At 33.6% G+C, this 21,151-nt stretch overlaps 2 protein-coding genes across 6 annotated transcripts in view; both read right to left on the bottom strand.

Annotated features, from left to right (window-relative positions):
- RhoGAP71E (Rho GTPase activating protein at 71E) overlaps window positions 1-4,396 on the bottom strand; it is a 37,192-nt gene extending 32,796 nt beyond the window's left edge. For 4 of the 5 annotated variants that reach the window (XR_015822106.1, XM_088225163.1, XM_088225162.1 and 1 more), the window contains exon 1: window positions 3,886-4,394. Coding sequence is in view for 4 of the 5 variants with exons in the window: in XM_088225163.1 (XP_088081289.1) it covers window positions 3,886-4,053 (168 nt within the window). In the remaining variant the exon portion in view is untranslated. Of the gene's footprint in view, window positions 1-3,885 lie in introns of all 5 variants that reach the window. The other variant, XM_088225164.1, reaches the window with a different exon arrangement.
- A 2,076-nt stretch (window positions 4,397-6,472) lies between these two features.
- Scsalpha1 (Succinyl-coenzyme A synthetase alpha subunit 1) lies at window positions 6,473-20,874 on the bottom strand. The gene is made up of 6 exons (XM_088225160.1): window positions 20,823-20,874; window positions 20,115-20,209; window positions 17,377-17,643; window positions 15,488-15,682; window positions 14,004-14,183; window positions 6,473-7,831 (listed from the first exon to the last, which is right to left on the bottom strand). The coding sequence occupies exons 1-6, from the start codon at window positions 20,857-20,859 to the stop codon at window positions 7,616-7,618; spliced, it is 990 nt and encodes a 329-aa protein (XP_088081286.1). The 5' UTR covers window positions 20,860-20,874; the 3' UTR covers window positions 6,473-7,615.
- Between the last annotated feature and the right edge of the window lie 277 nt (window positions 20,875-21,151).

Here is a 21,151-nt window from a genome sequence, read left to right as displayed (position 1 = left end):
AGCTCCAAACTTGTTGGGATATTGGATGTGCAGGAATGCTGGATTACAACACCCTCAAATCTTATCGCCATATTTTTGTTGAGAAACATCTTTATAAGTAGATTTCTAGAAGTACCTATAATTTATTTATTTATATATACGCCAATGGGCATTTTTAAGGGCATATTTATAAATAGAAAATTATTATAAAGGAAAGTAGAAAGACACAATGGTATATAGTAGACTTGGTGGGATTGGAAGCGGGAGAGAGGTTTTTAACATTTAATTAAGTGATTGTTTGAAAGAAGACAACTTGTTATCAAAGAAATTAAGACTGGTATGTTTGTTGGCAGACCTAAGAATTCTGGGCATAAGGGAATGAAAACCATAGTTAGTTCTATGATTATCGGTATGAAAGAGTAAGTTTTGTCTGAGGTTTCTAGTTGGGATATTTAATTTTATTGAGCTCAGTAGTTCAGGCGCATCAAAGAGCGAGTTAAGAATTTTAAATAGGATTAGAAGTTTGGATTTATTTCGACGGTCTTGAAGAGAAGATATATTTAAGCTAGTAGCTGGCTAATCCAAATATATTGAAAGATATCGATTTGTACGTTCCTATACCAGAGCGAGATCTCATGCACTGTTCCATGCATTCGGAAGCCATACAAATGCAAGTCAGAATTGACCCATTAATATGGCAATTCTTTTGCTGAATGCGGCTTCTGCACATAGTATGGAAATATTTTTCTGTACATATTGACAATTTATCAGCTATCTCCTTTCTATCCATTAACTTTTCATTCTATGTTTTTCTTACTGAGATTCCCAGTCCACATTACATAATGGGTTAAATAGATAACTCATAAAGTAATGCTATATTAAACTACAATATTGTTAAATAAACATTTATTGTACGGCACCCCTGTGGTGATTTTTATCAAAAAGGAGGCATATAAATTATATATAATAATAATTAAGGGGGAGAAGTAGCTAAGTAGCCCTTTTTTCACTAATTTATACCGTCGCCATTCAGGCTACAGTCACTTACACTATAAATGACAGTTAAATATGATTTATATTATATAATTTGGCGGCCTCCGTGGTGTAGTGGTCAAGACGCTTGACTCACGCACGGAAGGTTCCGGGTTCGATTCCCGGTGAGAACACAAAAATAAAAATGTGATTTTTCTCAAGCCTGGGTGCTCTGTGATGTAATTCACCACTGTAATTAGGCCTCCTGGCCTGTTGTGGTGCAAAAAAAATAAAAATGTAAAAGATTATTTTCGAAGTGTAAAATTATGTTCTTTAGGAGGCACATGTCACCAGGTAACTTAGTTAGAAATAAGTTGCCAAATTCCGAATTATTTGTTTTTTACTATGTGACTTTCCATTATTTTATTTTTTGATTTATTTTATTTTTATTTATTATACGGCACAAGTTCCTTTTACAATACAAAACCTGAAAAATATATAAATATGTATGTCATCTTACAGAAGATGTAAAAAAGTCAGTGTATATTATGTACATAAAATAAGTGAAAAGTAATTCTTTAGCAAAATGGCTTTTGCAAATCGATCGTTAGTATAGAATATCATAAAATATTTATACAGAGATGATTTGAGTTCACAGAGACTCGAGTCAAAAATATCAATATGAGAAGTACATTCATTCCCTAGTCTGCGTATACGTGGTGCGGTATAGGTGAGTGACAAAGATAGTTGGTTTAAGAAAGGGTGACCATAATATAGGGTATTTTTTCTAGTTCAGCGTGTTGGTATGTTGAAAAATATTTCTTTAAATAAAAAATATTTTTTAAACACAGCATTAAGATAATAATTTCTAATATTTCCTTTCTTTATACCTCATTTATAACTTGCATTGTCCAGATTATGAACAAATAAAAGTCACTGAACCAAATTTTAGCCACCTTGCGTCATTAAAAACCTTCCAGATATTTTTTAATGCATTAGAAGGAAAAAGTTACCGATGGAATTTATTAAAAAGGCATGAGTTAATTATGTTGCATACATAAAACCTCCAAAACACAAAAACCTGATTATTCCTCAGTCTCCAAACTTTAAAATAGCAATTTCTCACGATGTTTTTTGGGTTTGCAACTTTTGCCTGAACGGTGACAATATGCTCGATGTGTTTGAAATGTGGTGTTGGGCGCTTTTTATATCACTCCTTTGTTTCGTGAGTTCGGTCGTATCTCATATATTCATCTCACTCTAATGGAATCAAAATCTTATTTTGTTCTCGTTACCGCTACTACAATACTAATGAACTTACGAAACGAAGGAGTGACTAATACAACTGCTCCGGAAACAGACGTTGCGCATTCCGTGGACTGTAAGACGCAAATGTCTCCCAACTATCAAAGATTCTCCGGGATAGGGTTACCATTCGAAAATGAAGGGATGCCTGCCTGTACAGGGAGCCTAAAATGCCTGATTTTTCATAAAAGTGTGTCATAGAGATTCTGAAAAATAAAAAGGTAAATTCACTATCCTCTACCCGAAAAATTATTTTATGCTACTGTAGACATGTTGCGAGATAGAATCTCAAAAAGCTGATATACGGAGAAAGTTGAGGATTAGCCAAGGTAAGACAGCCTTTGACAAGATGGATCAAACAAATAACGCTGGCCCAGAAATGGCGGCATATCATACACCTAATGTCTGACATCCTTAAAGACAAAGACCAAGACACGAACTAGTCGGCCGCCGAAAAAATATATTGGTTCTATTTATTTAGGACATTGTGCGTGAATATTCTAAAATAATATAATCATATGGAAACAGGCGACTGTTGCGTTTCAAAATATTCCCAAAGTTTGATTGAATTACTGTGAAAATTTAACTACTTCGAAGTGGTTTTAATAAATTCAAAGTATCATTTTTATTTTATTAAAGATTATGAAACGATTTTTTTAATAAAATGTCTGTAACAGGCACACAGAGCACGACAAAAAAGGTATTTTTGCAAGTTTTTACATAAGTTCCTAAACTTTCTCATGCGATTTCAAAAATTTAAATCGCAGTATACCATAGATAATTTTTTTTAGAATAAAAAAGAAATATTAGCATTCTTATAATTTACCCAAATATTTCAATTTTGGTGGTCGAATTTCAACGAGTTGTAAATAACTCACTATTAGAAAATGGAAATCAAGTCGGAGTAGAGTAGGGTTCGAACCTCGGACCTCTGATCTGCAAGTCCACAATACTAGCCACGGGACCACAACCCGATTTACCTAACTATCCGTAAAGAATCAACAGTTCGATTATCAGTAATATTGCTTCTGTTGGAACAATGCAAAATGATGTTTCTAATATCGTACCCTTAAAATATTTTTTTAATAACCTGTCTTACTTTTTTAATAATTTGATATTTACATTTGATCATATTTTGTGGGAAATGGCGGATTCTATAATTTAAATATTTATGAGATGAACGTGTAGTTTAAATGCAACAGAGACTGGCAACAAGCTTCATAAGTATGGAAAACGAGATTATACAATTCCGTCGCAAAACATTTATCAAAATTATCTCATTCATTATAGATACCTACTAAGTTGTGCAAATATTGTGAATAGACAGAACTGTAAAGTGTAAACATCCTCAATAATAAACGACTTCTAAGGCTCGGGAATAATGTAAAGGAAGAAATGAAAGGTTGAAATGCGGAACCTGAATTTAATTAATACGATATTCACACAAAGTCAGAGCGTTTAATTAAACGAATAATGAACCTCACCCGTAATAAGTCATTATTGTAGGTATATCGGAGTACTTGCATTCTGTCTACCTCCGAGTGTCAAATGTCGGACATGACAGCGAATACGCACGATCATTTTCTCAATAATTATGATTACGACGGAATCAGGTAGCGTTCTACTTACGAGTAATGGCCCGGGAATGTCATTTTTGCACACTTCGTGCAAGGGAACGCCGAATTTCACCTTTTCGAGCCGCCTCGGGTACGGGAGGGTGGTCGGGTGTCCGCAAGATGTGACTACGTTACTCAGAGTCGCGGCCCGCCGGTGCATCCTCCTGGCCCAGCTACTCATGGTGAGGGTGGCGAGAACCCGCGAGGAATCATCCAGGCATAACCTAACAGCCTTTTACAACTCCATTTTAAATCCGCACAATGGACGAACTCCAACGGCGAGACTGAACGCACAGAGTTCGAAATGTAACACGGGGCCGTCGCACCGCACAGTTCAACTTCTACTTTAATGTTCGAAACACAACACAAACATTCACGGCGGCCACACCTCCACGATTCCTTATGATTTAATTTGTTTTGAATTTTAAAAAATCAATCGTGAAATGGAATGCGAGACAGAGATGAGTGATACCACATCAAATAAATTTTGTTGATGTTTTCAGTTTTCATGTTTTTGACATTGTGTAAAATAAACTTTTTTACATGACAACATTTATTCAAAGACAATCCTCTTCCTGAAATCGTTATCTTAAACGTCAGAAGTGTGACGTTCCATCTAATGGTTTTCATTTCCAGATTTTTTTTTCTAAAGATATTTTTCGTAAAAAGATTAAATTCTACAGTTTATTACTTTTAAACAAATAGAACCCCTCCCCATAAAGCGAATGGAATTTTAAGAATTTAAAACATTCACAATTATGTTATTTTCTATTCGATAAAAAAAATATAACCAAAAAACATTTCAATTAAACTGAGAAAAGAAACAATACCTACATAGACCAAAACGAATATATTTTTTTACTTGTTGGTTGACATTATTCAGATACTCCTTGCGTATAATATTTGCTCCTTACTTCCTGGGTTTTCTTGCAGTTTGTAAAGAACTTCCTGAAAATCAGCAAGACTTTTCAAAAATAACTGCATAGCCTGCATCCTCCGTCGCACATCTTTAGGGGGAGTTCACTTCTATGCCTCGATCAGGTGTATTGATTAAAAACAATATATTATTTAAGGCAATCCATCCTAAGGATGATTCCTGCCATTAAGGGTAAAATATAAATATGGCATTAGGAATATAATTTATTAAAAATTAAAGCCAAGAAAACCTAAAAATTTACCTCATTTTGTGACGGGAAGATTCTTATCTGGTGGATAGTTTCAGGATTACATAAGATAAAATCCATCAGTACGATAAATAAGAAGGGTGCAAGGACGCAGCCTTGCCTCACTCCAGTGGAGATCTCGAACCAATCAGTCAAAGAGCTGCCGATTCTCACACGACAACTGCTATCTATGTGGAGCGCTTTTACAACAGCAATAATCTCGGGAGGAATACCATACGCATCAAGAATTTTCCAAAGAGATGGTCAATGCGGACTATCAAATGCTTTCTTGTAGTCAATGAAGCAACACGCAAAAAAAATTACACTACAGATGTTTTATTTTATTTTATTTTCTGATAGTACAGTAAAACTCCAACTATCCGGATTAATGAGTGCCAGACGTTATACGGATATGCATATATACGGATAATTGGATTAACCATTAAATTAAGCCAATGTTTTGAAAGAAAGGGCAAAATTTACTCTGAGATTACTTTTTTATTGCTTTTGAAATAATACGGCGATTTGGAGTCACATTAAAAACTTACTTTTGCACGTCCACCAAAGTCAGTTGTTTTGACGATATTTGTTATTACATCTCCTTTCTTCTTTATTTCCTGATAACGATCCGGATAAACGGAGTCCAACAGTTTTTTTTTAACAGGTCAGAAAGCCCGTTATAGAGATTAATTACAGTACAGAACACATTAATATGCGGAACACGTAGAGGGCACGAACTACAGAGGACAAACTCACTGAGAGTATTTTAATCGAATTAACGCCGGTGTCTCTCGGAACGGAAACCCGGCGTAAAACGCCGTTTACCTGAACTGCTTTTTGTCTGCGTTCTTTTTCCTTCAAAAAAGCATCCAAACAGTTTTTGAACTGATTGACCGAAATGGAATGGACAATTAGACTTGGCAATTTGTTCCAGTCCGAAACTAACCCGCTGGAAAGTAAGTAAAGAAGAATGGAGAAGGAAATGCGGGTATTTTGTGTTTGTTGAAACCTAAAGAATGGAAATTTTAATTTTTAAAAATAATAAAGTTCTTCTTCTTCCAAGTCGGTCCCACAATGCTGAGGATCGTGATCACCATGAACACTTCTGATTAGTCTGTTCCACTTCTGTCTATCCTCAGCCCGGCGAATCGACTTATCAAATTTTATCCCTGTAGCCACCTTTATTCGGTCAGTCCCTCTATATGGGATTCTACTCCTGCTTCTCCTACCTTCAATTGCCTTTTCTAGATAGACGTCTAGCAATATGTCCAAAGAAAGACAGTATCCTTCTCAAACACACCACTGATAGACGAGTTGTAATATGGAGCTCTTCCAGTATCGATGCATTCGTCCTTCTGGCTGTCCAAGAAACACGCAGCAGCCTTCTCCAACATTTCTTTTTTATAATAAAGTTATGTAATGAAATAAAAATCAATATATTTTAATACATATATTTTACACTATACATAATATGGATATAACATGTAACAACAGAAATGACAATAGATGATGATGAGAAAACAGTCATTTTCAATTCCTATTACTCCAGGGCTACTGAAATAACAGGCGTATAATTTTCATTAAGGCTTTTATTTCTTCCGACATTCGAGTCCAGATGTTCTTACGTTCCAATTAACCCTAAATACATTTCAGTACACTTATTTACTCCGTGAGATTAGATAGTTTTGTGCAATTATCCTTATATAAACATGTCATGGCGGTACGGATTGGTGAATGTAGGGCAGAGGTCCCCCTTTAACAACAAAAAAATGTATACGGATCGGAATTAAGATGTATCCATCGATAATTATACTCTTTTAAGTAATGTTATTTAAAGGTGCATCATAAAAGTTAATTTTAACATTAAAAGCGAGGCATACACATATGAATGTAACATGATTACCCGCTTCTTGGATAAACAATGTATTATAAAAAAAAACGCTACTATCGAAATGTCAATAAATACACTATGTTTTATATTCACATTGCGGAGTTCCATATTAAATAAATAATAATGAATATCTAAAACAGATTATGATTACATTTTCAATGGTGGTGTATATTTCTGCACAGCCTTGTCAGAATTAAAAATGCACTTTAAAATGGCAGATATTAGAATCGTGTTTGTTTTCCTTTATGATATGATTCAATTTATAAAAGACGCATACCTAAATAAGAACGGATTGCATTAAATAAATAAATACAAAATTAAACTACCAATGATCATTTGCAATTCTTAAAACTTAATATTAGGTTAGCATAACAGGAAGAATTTATGTAAAATCTCTTTCGGCGGCATTAACTTTAAGAAACGTAAATAATAACGCGAGATTGAGTGGTTATAGAAGGAAAATTATATAAGGTCAGTTTTCAACGTGACGCTTTCTCAGCTTCTCATCTATAAAAACAGATCTAATATTAAACTGACGCAAAGACTGTTTAACATTTTAGATTTTGGATGTGAGCCTTTCGTGACATTAAAACTCGACTGCCAGTAGTTAATTTTGACCTATACAGTAAAGATCTGATCCACAGATGCGGGGTTGAGAAAGCATGACGCGCAGTTGTTTTCGGGTGGAATTAAACCAGTTCGAGCTTCTTCATCTCCTTGAGTAGCTCCTGGCCCATCTTGGCGGGGGACGGGGTCACGATGACTCCGGCCGCCCTGAGGGCGTCGATCTTGTCCTGCGCCCCCCCCTTGCCCCCCGAGATGATGGCCCCCGCGTGCCCCATCCGGCGGCCGGGCGGCGCGGACAGCCCGGCGATGAACGACACCACAGGCTTTGCTTTGATTCCCTACAAGAATTTAATAAAAATTTGGATAAGGAAAGATAGAATTTCATTTTTAGAAATTAGTTACAATTGAAAAATACTTAGTAAATATTTATTTACAGTTCAATAAAAAGAAGCATATCGTCAGTGATACTGCAAAACAGGGTAAATATCAATGAATTTTATTTACAGGGGAATCTAAAAATTGTTGATGTATTACTTATGATTATAATCAACCAATAATATTGCTGGAGAATTAGAACTATGAGGATGTTCAGTGCTTGGGATATTGGTTTAAAAAAAATCTTAGACGAGGTAAAAATTAGAGCATTTAACAAGGAAATGTCATGTTTTTTTTTCACAATTTTAAATTAATAAGAATCTATAAAATACCACCGAGCAAAAAGATAATTTTTTTGTACTTAGTAGCATAAGAAATATTTTTAAATTTTAAATTCCGGCGAAAATGTTCATTACATTTGCCACGCCACGATAAACAGTTTACGTTAAAAAATATTTAAGTTTGTTAGTGAAAATTCTTGGAGATACAAAACAAGTGATACTTATATTTACATTGCAAAAAAACCTTTCAACAATTTACCTTTGCATGTAGAACCCAAAATCGGTTAGAAATTATCAATAAAAAAAACAAAATGTGTGTAGGGGTCTTAGCGTCATTAGTGAATAAAAATTACATATAAAATTGGGGATATTTTAACATCTTGGGACCAGAATAATAAAAATATTTATACTTAAATAGGTATATGAACATTTAAGTTTGTAAGTGAAAATTCTTGATGGAAGTTCATTGTAATTTATTATAGAAAATAAAAGACGAGTGATACTTTAATCCACAAATTTGCCAATCATTTAATGGAACAAAAACATTCCTTCGATTCAAAAAACAATGTAAAAATAATTCACAATGCACCTAAAGGCCATAAACTTGACAAACAGGAAATTCTCGAAATTAACAGATTTAAAAATAAACTTGTATAATAAAAATTAATGAACAGCTAACACACATGTATTCCCCATTACTATACCCATTGTAATAATTTTACTAATTACTTTTTACCCTTTATTTTTCAGAAATTAAAATTGACAGAAATCAGACTCACGAAGGATGGTACTATTAAAAATAATATATATACAATACTTAAACTCATTAGAAATATCATTATATCAACTCAACAGTTAACCTAAAATACTTAGTTAATGATCCTTTAGACAAAAATAATTTAATTGAATTTACTCTCATATAATTTTTAATTCTCTATCCTTACCTCTGTTTTGTATAAATACATTGAATTTCTTAATAAAGATATCAGTCTCGAAGATGTCATGAAAGTGATGAAACCGGTCACTGGATATTCCAAATTTGTTGATTAAAGTATCACTCGTCTATTATTCTCTATAATAAAAGGTATATGAACATTTTATAATTTATTTATTAAAATACCCGTGCTATGAAAACTAAGAATTACAGGCAGGGAGTTTGCATGCTCCATCATAATATCATCTATCACAGGTGACGAGGGAATATGTATGGCATTCTCGACTGATGACTTACAAATAGTAATATGTATTTGAAATGTTTGGAGCATGACAGGTAAAGAACCGACCATTAATCTTGCTGCTCCTTCATTTTCAAACAAATGAATATGTCAGATTTCAGAAGACATAGGAAACAGTTAATTGGACATTTGACATTGTCCTTTGCATGCAATGTATGTAATTCAATGATGAAAATAACACTATGTAATTATGTATATTTTGTTCATTACGAATTTACTCAGCAGAAAAATAGAAAAGTTTTACCTACCATTAAAACTTATATTTTTATATATTTAATATAATGTACAGACAGGTACTTTTTGTTACATGTGTTTTGATGCTTAAATAATTCCAATCAATGATAATAATATTGATAATTGAAAAATTAATATAAATACTATTAACTATAAAAAATAAAAAGATATTTGAAAAAGACCCAAGTATTGCCAATATTAACCCGTATCTACACGCGGCACAGAACTGCGTGCCCCTTTTTTTCTTAATACATTTTCAGACATATTTTTATTTCTATCTATCAAAATTTTACGATACCCCCCCAGTTCTTTAGGGAAATAATCAAAATCTTAAAATTTGAAGTTAATGATGCTAGATGGTAAAGAAACACTCCCTTTCCATATTTCAATAAGAAAATAAGCCAAATTCAACTAGGAAACATTATCGTTTACGTAGAAAAAGTCATACATAAATTGTAAAAGAACAAATAAATCAAATAAAATAAATGCAGTATACTCAAAATGAGGTATCGAAATGTATTTTTGTAGTTTCTTATTTAGTTCTCTTAACAATCTGTCTCTTTCAAAAACTCATCAGTAAATGACTTAAAGCAAATTGCCATATGGAGTACCGCGCGCGTGTACTAATGTAACTCGCAATCCTGCGTGTAGCTAAGGGTTAAATAATGATCATTTTTAGAGCGTTTTAAAACAGGTAAAGACAAAAATGTCCAAAGTCGTAATATATGTGCATATTGATCATCGCAGTAGCCAATTAAATAGATTATTCTATTATTACACACAACTTGATATTTTTAAATACATGACCTGGATCAACTCAATAATTCTTTTTAAGCGGAATTTCGAAAATCCAAAATCTTGTTAGCCCTACAGTCATTATTTTACTAAATCAAATCAAAACAAAATCAATAATTATATATACAAATAATAAAGCAAAATACACATAGTTTTTTTAATGATACAATGAAATGTGTTCCGTATATATTATAAATATATCCTTTGATAATGTTGAACATATAAAAAAAAAAACAGTTTACGTAAAAAAATAATTATTTTTTTGTTACAAATTGTTTTACTGCTTTTTAAAACTTTCGCTTTTAAATTTTATACATTTTTGCATGCGTTTGAACTAATTCTCGGAACAGCTTATCCACTCCGTCAGAGGTATCTTCAAAACATGGTTCTGGAAGGTATAACATAATCTATAAAAAAAATAAAGGTAAAACTAAGTTTATCCCCTAAAAAAAGACTGAAAAAAATACATGTGTAGGGGCTTGAATATTATAATTGAAATTATCCGCCTCGTATTGCAAGGAGCAACGGGCAGCTACACGCAAGGTCTCGGGTTTGATTCCTGAATGGGTCAACATAAAGTGATTTTTCAGAGTTCATCCCGGTACGCGTGAAAGGATATGCGTTAAACGCCCGCTATCGGATGATTTTGCGCATGCGAAAAGTCCAGAAGTGTTAGTAAATCTAGTGACAGTCGGCGCTATGACCCGCCTATGAGATTTATGATTAAAGCGATCGGATGGTAGATTATAGAAATGCGATGTTTAGTAAACAAAACCTTTTCCGACCATTTATTCCACTTGCTCCATACTACCGGCTATGGAACTAACCTTGGGACCCTGTTAAACAAGTTAAACAACATTGTGAGTTAATTAACTGACTCCTTCCACACACAAACCTAAAGAGCCACAAATTACATATTTTACAGCAGAGAGAAAAATCAACGTAGTGTGTTCTAAACTAAATGCCAGTGTTGCGTTTAAATTCATGTGTCAGAATGTTAAACATAAATATAAGAAAATTGAAGATAAAAGTAGAATCTTTTGTGACTTTACTAACTATGTGATTTAAATATTGACTTATAAAATATGTACAGATGCAATATTCACATTTAACGAATTGAGAAGCATCGTAGAAAGTATTTCAGTACCTTAATTAATTACAGTAAACCTCTTTTTTACGTTTTTTGAGAGAACAATAAAAAAAGAGTAAAACTGAGGAAATCACGAAAGCGAAGATATGAAAATGTGTGAAACAAATTTAATTATATAAAAATTAAATTAATGTACCTACTAGAACAGTGTAAATATACTGCCAGAAAAATTGTAAAAACTGTCATAATTGGGGATTATGAATATTTTTACCTATTTTTAATGATTTCATTAAAAATATTTTGTATTTTTTCAATCAATATTAAACGGAGATTTTTTTTTGTTAAAAAAAAAAGAAAGAATTAAAAAAAAACAACATTTTTACGTAGGTACCTACTTAAATTTACAAACTTGAAAATAAAAATTAGAATTTTCTTTTAAAAGTTATCACTTTTTTTACTATGGCATCACAGAATTTCGACTGTCAAATACATGGCGGCAAAACCGTTTCACACTTTTATGATGACTGTTTAAACTTTAAACCATCGTTCAAATAATATATCTATTGCCAAATTTTCAAACATTCTACATCGTAATTTAGTAAAATATCAATATGGGTTTTTTAAAAAAAAAAAAATGTACAAGGATATAATGAGAAACTAACCCCAAAGGACATCAGAACGCCACTAAGATTGAATTTGCTCAAAAACTGTATCAAAATACAATGCAAAACAGCATTCAAGAAAATTAGAGACACTCAAACAAAAATACTTTGAATTTAGTTTGAGACGATAGTTTAACCTTTTTTATATACCTCGCTTTTATTCTCCATTTGGTTGATTGAAAAAGCGTTGATTGTGCGGAACATGTGAATAAACTGTATGAAAAAAATGGGATCTCAACATTTCGGCGTAAAAAGTAGGAAAACATAAAATTAAGGAACGTAAAAATAAGGTTTTACCGCATTAGTATTGTCTATTAAATTTAAAGATTACATACAATCTTTTCTATACCCGATTGTGACTCGGAGTAGGAAAAAAAATCTGTAAATAAACATTGCAATTTATTGCAATAGAGAGGACAAACATTTTTGATAAGAAAATTTGGAAGTTGAGGCATTTACAGGGCTTATGAACCGCCATTGGCTTGTTTGAGTGGCCACTTTACACTGTTGACTTTTGTGAAGTAAAAGAGTTTCTTTAAAAACATTTAATAGGATTTTTGGAGAATGTTCTCAAACACCTGTATATTATATAAAATTTCTTTGTATTAATTGCCTGCTGGAAGCACTTTTACCACAATTTTATGTTTAGTGGTTTAGTGGGTTTCATTATTTTTCCTTTTAAATTTCCTGTTCATGTACAGTATTGTGCGAATTATTGGAATAAAATTCCTTGTAATAATAAAATACTTAAGCATATACTTCGATACGTGACAAGGAGCTGAGTCTTGTTGAAATACAGTATTAGGACAACATTTACTCAGTTCTGTACTCGAGTGCTGCTCCAATAGAGCTTTATACTTTAGGCTATTCATCATTCCTTCTATTGGTATCAAAGATCCGTTCCCCATATACAAAAAGCAGCCCCAAAACATCTTCTTCACAGGATATTTCACCGTTTGGTCAATATGAGCCACAGTAAGTTTTATATCTCCAATTTTTCTAACAATTTTTGTGCGATATCCTTGCACGAGAAAGTGGGTCTCATCTGAAAACAGCACCTTCCTCCAGTCTTCTACGGTCCATTTGATATTTTTTCTAGCCCAAATGAGCCTTTGCTACATCATACGTGTCGTCAGGATTTGTTTCTTCTGTGGTCGAATAGCTTTTCTTCCAGATTCAATGAGTCTTCTTCGGACTGTTGAGTCATGTATCATCACCCTAGTGGCTGCTAAATCTCGTTGAAGTTTGTAACTTTTTTCCTGGGATTAAACTTACTATTTCTAATTAAAGATATTTCATCTCAGACACTAGTTTTCCGGTTTCTTCCGCATTTCCCAATTATCTTTGCTTCAACTGACCCTGTTTCTCTTTTCTGCTTAATAATCTTTCTTACTGCTCCCTGACTCATAAAACATTCATTTGAAATCTCCTTCTGAATCATTGATGAATGTTCACATAAGGTTATAATCTTTTCTCTTTTTCTCGGCGTAATATCCATGATTTAAACCAACTCAAAAACACTGTTTAATATTCAAACAATTTATAAAATTAGTCCTTTATTGAGAAAACGTAAAAAAAAAAAAAAAACAACAGATAGTACACCAACAAACACCAATATGAGCTTCCTAAGGATTAATGAACTGAAAGTCATAATTTTTGGCGCTAAACAACTATCAAATTGACATATGAGTGTTGCTATACGTAAAAAATGACAAAAATTACTCTTATTGCATTAATTTGCACAATACTGTATATAACTTCTTAAATAAAAATAATAATAGCCCTATAACATGAGTTATAACATTCCCACTTATATATTAAATTACAGAGTTACTAACCGAATTGTGCTTGATGAGGTACTCAGCTGCTTGCTCCTCGGCTACTCCTCCGATCTCCCCAATGAAGATGATGCCTTTGGTCTCCGGGTCGTTGAGGAACACTTCCAGGCAGTCGATGAAGTCCGTTCCATTGAAGGGGTCACCTCCGATGCCCACACAGAGTGTCTGCCCTAAGCCGACCTGGCAAAAAAACATTTATTTTGAATTAATATTGGAAGGACTAATTTTGTTCTAAGTTAAATAATTTACATTTAACAGGTTTCAGAACATAGCTCTTTCTTCGTCAAGGCTTAAAGATAAACTTTTTTCCATTCTTGACGGAGGAACGGTGCGATGGCGAAGTTCAGTGGTTTTTTAACAAATAATTTTATATATCGTATCATCAGCGCTATGATTTTTTAAAGTTTTGTGATTTTGAAATTATTCCGTCACTAGTTGTCTTCGGTGAGCTCTGCTGATTGGTGAATTGGCTTCCCATAAACTGGAAATTCATCACAACACTGGTTGGTTCGGAAAAACTAATGATATCATTCAAAGTAGGTTTTTCAACAATGTTTGGAGTACATAATGTCCAAATGTTTGTTGACTGACTGGATTTCCTACCTTGGAAGTTATTTAGTGAGACGGAAAACATTTTTGAAAAGGACTATGACCTGTCATTGGCTTGTTTAAGTGGCCATTCAACACACCGTGTAACATTACCTCAACTCTTCAATCTGTTGACTATAGTGAAGTAAAAGAGCTGAAACCTTTATCGATGTGAGTGAGATTCACTTTTATATAGGCAACGCCTGAAAACAACTTTTCAATTTTTATGCTTCTTATACCGGTCAAGTCAAATTAGAATGAAAAATATTGAATGTCAGTTTTATTTATGTGACACTGCCGATCTCTGTGAATAAACAGATCTTTTTACTTGTCCCATTACCGGACATTATCGAAAAAAGAATAAAGTTACACACTAATAGGATATTATTGAATTTAATTAAAAAAATTAAATACAGAAGTGTCCGTTTAAAAGGATTAAGAAAAAGTCCTCGAGTAAAAAATATTTAAAAAACTCTTTCGAAATGCACTTGTAAACTAAATTGATCAGAAAAAGTAGTATTAAAATAGAAATATACAATTACTTGATTTGGTTACCTTGATAAGGGTAAAGCTATTCTTAATAATGAAAAAAAAATAATTTAAGGGTCAACCCAGCAAAGCCATAGTAAATAAATTTATTACACTGTCAACAATGTTTTGAGTATCTTCAAATGTTTGTAGATCTAAATTTGTTGAATGTTTTACAGTGTGTAAAGTGGCCACTTAAACTAGCCAATAACAGGTCATAAGCTCTGTAAATGGCTTCTCAAAAATGTTTTCCCTCTCTGTTGCGACAAATTTAGATTATTACATTGTATTAATAGGAAACAAAATGATCCACAATTTCAAAAAAATCTAATTAAGAGTAGCGCTGAACTTCTAATTTTAAATTTTACCTCTGTGGTTTGTTGTACAGCCTCGTAGGTCAGGGTCCCCGAGCGGGAGACTACTCCCACGCAGCCGCGTTTGTGGATGTGGCCAGGCATGATGCCGATCTTGCACTGCTCGGGAGAGATGATCCCCGGGCAGTTGGGACCCAGGAGTCGCGATGCGCTTTGCCGGATCAGCTTATGTTTCACTCGGACCATATCCTGAAATCACAGTACATCAAATATAATTCGCACTTATTTAACCGAGTATTACACAATGCTGAACATAGCAAGGAAATGGTATAAAAAATATAAAAGAAAGACCGACGATGGACTGGATCTTTTTTGAAAAGTTTGCACCGGAAAAACCCCGATTCGTGGCAGTTGGACAGCTGGTTCTTCTATCACAACGCCACTGCTCACACGGCCGTCTCTGTGGGCCGATTTTTTACGAAAAATGACATGACCACCGTGCTCCACCCGATCACCTGAGTGTTCTTTTAATGCCCCGAATGAAGAGACATGAAAGGAAAGCATTTTGCCGACGTTGCTGGAGTGAAGAAAAACGCAACAGCTGTCAAGCATGACGGAAGACAAATTTAAAAAAAAAGTTTTTATCAACGCAAGAGAAAATTGGACAAGTGCACTAGCTCCAATATAGGGGGTACTTTGAGGGGCGATGAAAATTTTAAAAAATGTGTTTTTTACATACAGTAAAACTTCGTTTTTACATTTTCCCGCTTTTTACACCGAAATATTTATGTCCCATACGTTCTCAGTTTTACGTTGAAAATTTTTAAAAACTCATTCAATCTGTCAAAAGACAACGAGCCGCGCGCAGCTGCGTGAATGGAGAATAAAATCGAGGTAAATAAAAAAAATGTGTAAATTGTTGTCTCAAACTAAATTCAAAGTAGGTGCAGTGTAATTGACCATTTCGTTTAAGTGTCTAAATTTGACATTTTACTAAATAGTGACATGCACTTGTCGCATGTTTAGGAAGAATAAAGTCAGCTGCCAAACTAACGCCACTAGTGAAGGGAAATTACTGATCACTGATCATGTACCGATCAAATCGATTTTATCAGTTTTTTCATGCAACATGAAACTCCATTTCCGAAAATTGATATAAAAACGAAAAAACAAGTCTATTATAGTGTGATTAAGACAATTATTTTCTAAAAAAATAAGACATTTCTACTTTTTACCGTGAACAATAACAAACGAATTATTTTTTTATTCAATCAATTTACACTGATCAATTTGTCCCATTTCTAACATTTTTGCAAAATGACGTAACCTTGTAAGAATGTTGTTGATAATTAGGTTTATTTAAGTTTTATAGCTGATTTTATATAATTATGTTGATTTATATATCAAGCAATGTATTGAAAAAATAAATTAACATGCCAGATTGGAATGATTTTTCGGGTGTCTATATAATTAACTCCTAAGACGTTACTACAAAGTTATGTCGTCACTTTTGCTGACAACTGTCATTCTAATCGAGCTATATTTTAAGGACTATAGTTCTCTTTGGTGAGTTGTCCCGATTGGTGGGATGGCTTCTCAGAAATCTATCACTACACTATCATTGGTTTTTTAGAAAAACTTTGCCGTACAATTAAATGCTCTATTTTTTACCGCATTTAAGAAAACATTTTTATATCAAATTTTCAAAACACCGAACTTCCTCATCGGCCCGGCCCGGCCCTCCTAGCCTGTTTTGGTGAAAAAAATATTAAATAAATATAGTTTACAAGTTGGTTGATTGATAACTTATTGATATGAAGTTTACTGACTACGCATAAAAGCCAAAAAAAAAATTATGACCTCATCATAATAATCGATTACATGATTAAAAAATGAAGTAAAATAAAATGTAAATAAATTATTTTAGGAAGCGGAGTACTAACGTGCTGCGGGATGCCTTCCGTGATGCACACTATGAGCGGCACCTGGGCATCGATGGCCTCTATGATGGCGTTGGCGGCTGCCGGCGGGGGGACGTAGATGACGGAGGCCTCGGCCCCCGTGGCTTCGCGCGCCTCCACCACCGAGTTGAACACGGGCAGCTCCAGGTGCTTCTTGCCGCCCTTGCCGGGAGACACGCCCCCTACCACCTTGGTGCCGTACTCGATGGCCTGCTTCATGTGGAATGTGGCCTGCTTCCCGGTGAAGCCCTGCGGATTACGACTTTTATTACTTTTTATTTATTTATTAACGGACTTAGTCCATTAAAAAAAAATGGAAAACATTAATCTTTATAATTCATCAGGCACAATTGAAATAAAATACAAATAAAGATTTTTCCAGAGCACGAATTATGTCATACCCAAACCCGCTCAGAGAAATCTCTCATTTATCGCACCGAGAGTATTCAATATTTTGGAAGGGCGTATTACGCTCTCGAGGACAAAAACTATTTTCGAGAAAGGAGTAAAGGACTGGATTTTCCTTAGTGGGAGGGATTTGAGTGGGAATCTCCTTGATGATTTTCCGAATGTTTGGAGTTTACTGTTTACCATATTATTGTGCCATATATGTTTTTAAAATTATTTTTTGTGTTTCTGTTCCTATATTTGTGGTGATATACTCATGTGTCTGTGTCAACTTATTGCTCGTCCTATCTCAACACAGGACTTTTAGTCCCATGGAGTTGGGACTTATGTCTCAAATAATGTGCAATAAACTAATGTATGTAAATAAATAAAGCTTAGACAATTTTTAAAAAATAATTACTACCTCAAAACAAGATCTGGTCTATCTTAGTGATTGTTTAAATCAAGAAAGACTCGCATCGAAAACATCCAGATCTTGTCTGGAGTTAGAATAAAAATTATAATCTTATTAAATCAGATGTGATTTTTCTCACGCGTGTTCTATGATAAAAGTTACCACTATAATAACTTCAAGAGCCAATTATTATTTTTGAATAATAATTTAGTTTCTAGTATTTCCATTTGTTTTTTATATTTTTATTTTTGTAAATTGTTTATATTGTTATTCTTAGAGGTGGGGGTCCAATGGGGATATTCAAGCTCCTGACCTCCCTGCGACCTGTGAAGATCTACTGTGAAGGGTCCCCACGAATAGTTCTCGCCCTCTAAGCCCAGGTCTATAAAGAGCCTGGCTACTGTCTGGAAGGTGAGAGTTTACATTTTGCTTAATCTCCTCCTCCAAGCCCAGATCCGTTAAGTATCGGGATATTAGGTAGGGGGCGAGCTCTTTGATATCCTCAGGTTTAACCAGTGGTCCCCCGAGGATGAGGCTCCTTTTATGATGTAAAGCATCACATTCACATAGAATGTGGATAGGTGTTTCCTCATCTGCACTGCAGAACCTACATCTAGAAGTTTCGAAAAGGTTTGTTTTAAATTGTTTATAACCTCTGTATATGAATATTAAATAAATTCAAACATTTTTAAAATTGGGATGCCTGAAAATTTTAAAATCATAATTATTAACCTTTCTGTACCCGGTGGTCCATAGGGCACTGCATCGGTAAACCAAATGCGGTGTATTTGATTTGTGTAGGTGATCAGTCTTAAGCTTCAGGTGCCAGTCCAATGAAATATTGGGGTTTAAACAACCCTTAAAATAAATATTTCACATTCACCCGCCGGGAAACGAATCCGCGGACTTCTTTCCACTCGATTTCCTTATTCAGGATTTTCACACGAGAGCAGCCATCGAGTCGAAAAAAAAAATTCATGATTCTGGTTACATTTCACAGACAGAACTGTATTCTTCATCCGTCTGGACACAGAAATATTATAATGGTGGCATAAATAAGGTATAATTAGCAGAATGTAACTGGACAAAAGCACGGTGAATACTTTTAAGAGGACATTGGAAAGTCTATCATCTAATACATAAAGATTATGTAACTTAGATAAATGACTTTTTATTGTACTTAAAGGTTTTTGTCATTTGATACGGCGATATGTTGACATCAAATTGATAATGATAACTTTTCAATTTATGACGATTATTTGAAATTGCATTTGTTATGCTGAAAATCATACAAATCTAGTATTTTTTTTTCGTGTGTGCATCTTTTCATTGTGACAAGAATAAATTACCCTTCAAAGACGTGAATTATTAAATAAAAAATATAAATATATATACTGTATCTACTATAAGAATTATTGGAAATATTTTGATATTATTATGTTTTTATCTTTATACTTGAAGAATTGTTTAACAATATTTTTTATGAACTCTGGCTCTCAAACTGATAATAAATAGACAATGCTCATGAAAAATGTGTTATTCTGGTACAATCTACGTTGACTCAATAACATTACTTTAATTTTAGCTAAATATATTTCCAACTTGCCTTAACACATTTAAGGTTTATATATACTTCAATGAACATCCGGGATGAAAGGCTTAAAGTAGTCAATGAACCTCGAAATAAACTACACGATTATTGAATGAATCCTTCCGTGACTTGTACGAAGGTCGTCAGTAGTTGTTGAAATTGTTGAATATGATCAAAACAGATAGGAGGACCGGAAGTTTATAAAATGTTTTTTGAGACATGTGGACGGAGTGCTTTCACTACAGTTCCAGTCGCAATTAAATAATAATAAAAATACAGGTGAAAATCGGAGATTTAAAAACTTGTTAAAAAAATCAAGAGTGTCACCTGGCAAATAACTTTAGTTTGACTAGAAAGTTTAAGGTTTTTTCTAGTCTGGCTGTACTGGGAACTAAACCGCACATTGCTAAGAGACAGTCCATCTAAAACAAAAACATACTGATAAGGAAATATTAAAACAACGCTAAGTTCATGCACAAAGGTTGAGATGCCTACAGCACTATATTACTCATTATATTGTAGTACTTACACAAATAAACTGATCCTTAACATGCCTATTAAACTTTGACCGCTGAATATATGAACTACAAATCTTGTAAAAACCATGACGGCTAGTGCCAAAACTACAATACGGCTAGAAATTAAGACACATATTTACGAATCAATCAATCCTATTGCCAAATACATTACTACAAACTACTTGTCGTAACATTGAAGTTAATAATAACCTTCGTCAAATCTTCGAAGATCGTGACCTAGACAAACATGACATCGATTATTACGTCAATTTAAATATTAGATTGTCATTTGTGTTATAATTAATGCAAGAATTAATTTCATAAAACACCGAGGACAAATTTTAATCTAATTTGACAGAATTTGACAATTCCCAGAGAAATGATTTGAAACACGAATTGGGGGCTTAATAAATCGAGTGTGATATTTAGCCGTAGGATAAATAATGTAAGAAAATCGCAGAATTATGGTGTTCCGTTGAATAAATCATAATTTGTATTACATAATTCAATAACTTACCTCGCGCACGGCCAAAAAACCTGGCGGCAGCAGCCATTTTTATATTTGATTTGATCTGTTTTTTTTTAATTATGTCAAATTGTGTCTAGTGTTTGTCTATGCCTTGTCATATTCAGCACGGCAACATTACGATTATTATCTTGTCCGAACTCTGAACCTAAAGTGGTGCATTAGGGCACTGCATTAGTGTATCAAATTATCATTTTTCAAGATTTATAAAATTTGCCGTATGACTTTTATTCAAACAGATCAGTACAAGTGATATCTTTGATTTTTTATTAATTTTTACTTCAAGCACATAAATTATTTACATTTTTTTCAATTTTTTT

Source organism: Micrasema longulum, unplaced genomic scaffold, assembly GCF_059751315.1.
Source record: "Micrasema longulum isolate JH-2025_06_02 unplaced genomic scaffold, ASM5975131v1 h1tg000334l, whole genome shotgun sequence".
NCBI classification, from domain to species: Eukaryota; Metazoa; Arthropoda; class Insecta; order Trichoptera; family Brachycentridae; genus Micrasema; species Micrasema longulum.
Note: the sequence above shows the minus strand (reverse complement) of the source record. Positions and strands in the feature narration are given on the sequence as shown.

Excerpts from the sequence above, each read along its gene's own strand:
- Scsalpha1 (XM_088225160.1), bottom strand. The coding sequence starts at position 20,859 with ATGGCTGCTGCCGCCAGGTTTTTTGGCCGTGCGCGAG. Across the intron at positions 15,683-17,376 it reads CGGAAGGCATCCCGCAGCAC|GATATGGTCCGAGTGAAACA; the intron begins GTTAGTACTCCG and ends CTGTGATTTCAG. Across the intron at positions 14,184-15,487 it reads CTGTACAACAAACCACAGAG|GTCGGCTTAGGGCAGACACT; the intron begins GTAAAATTTAAA and ends TTTTTTTGCCAG.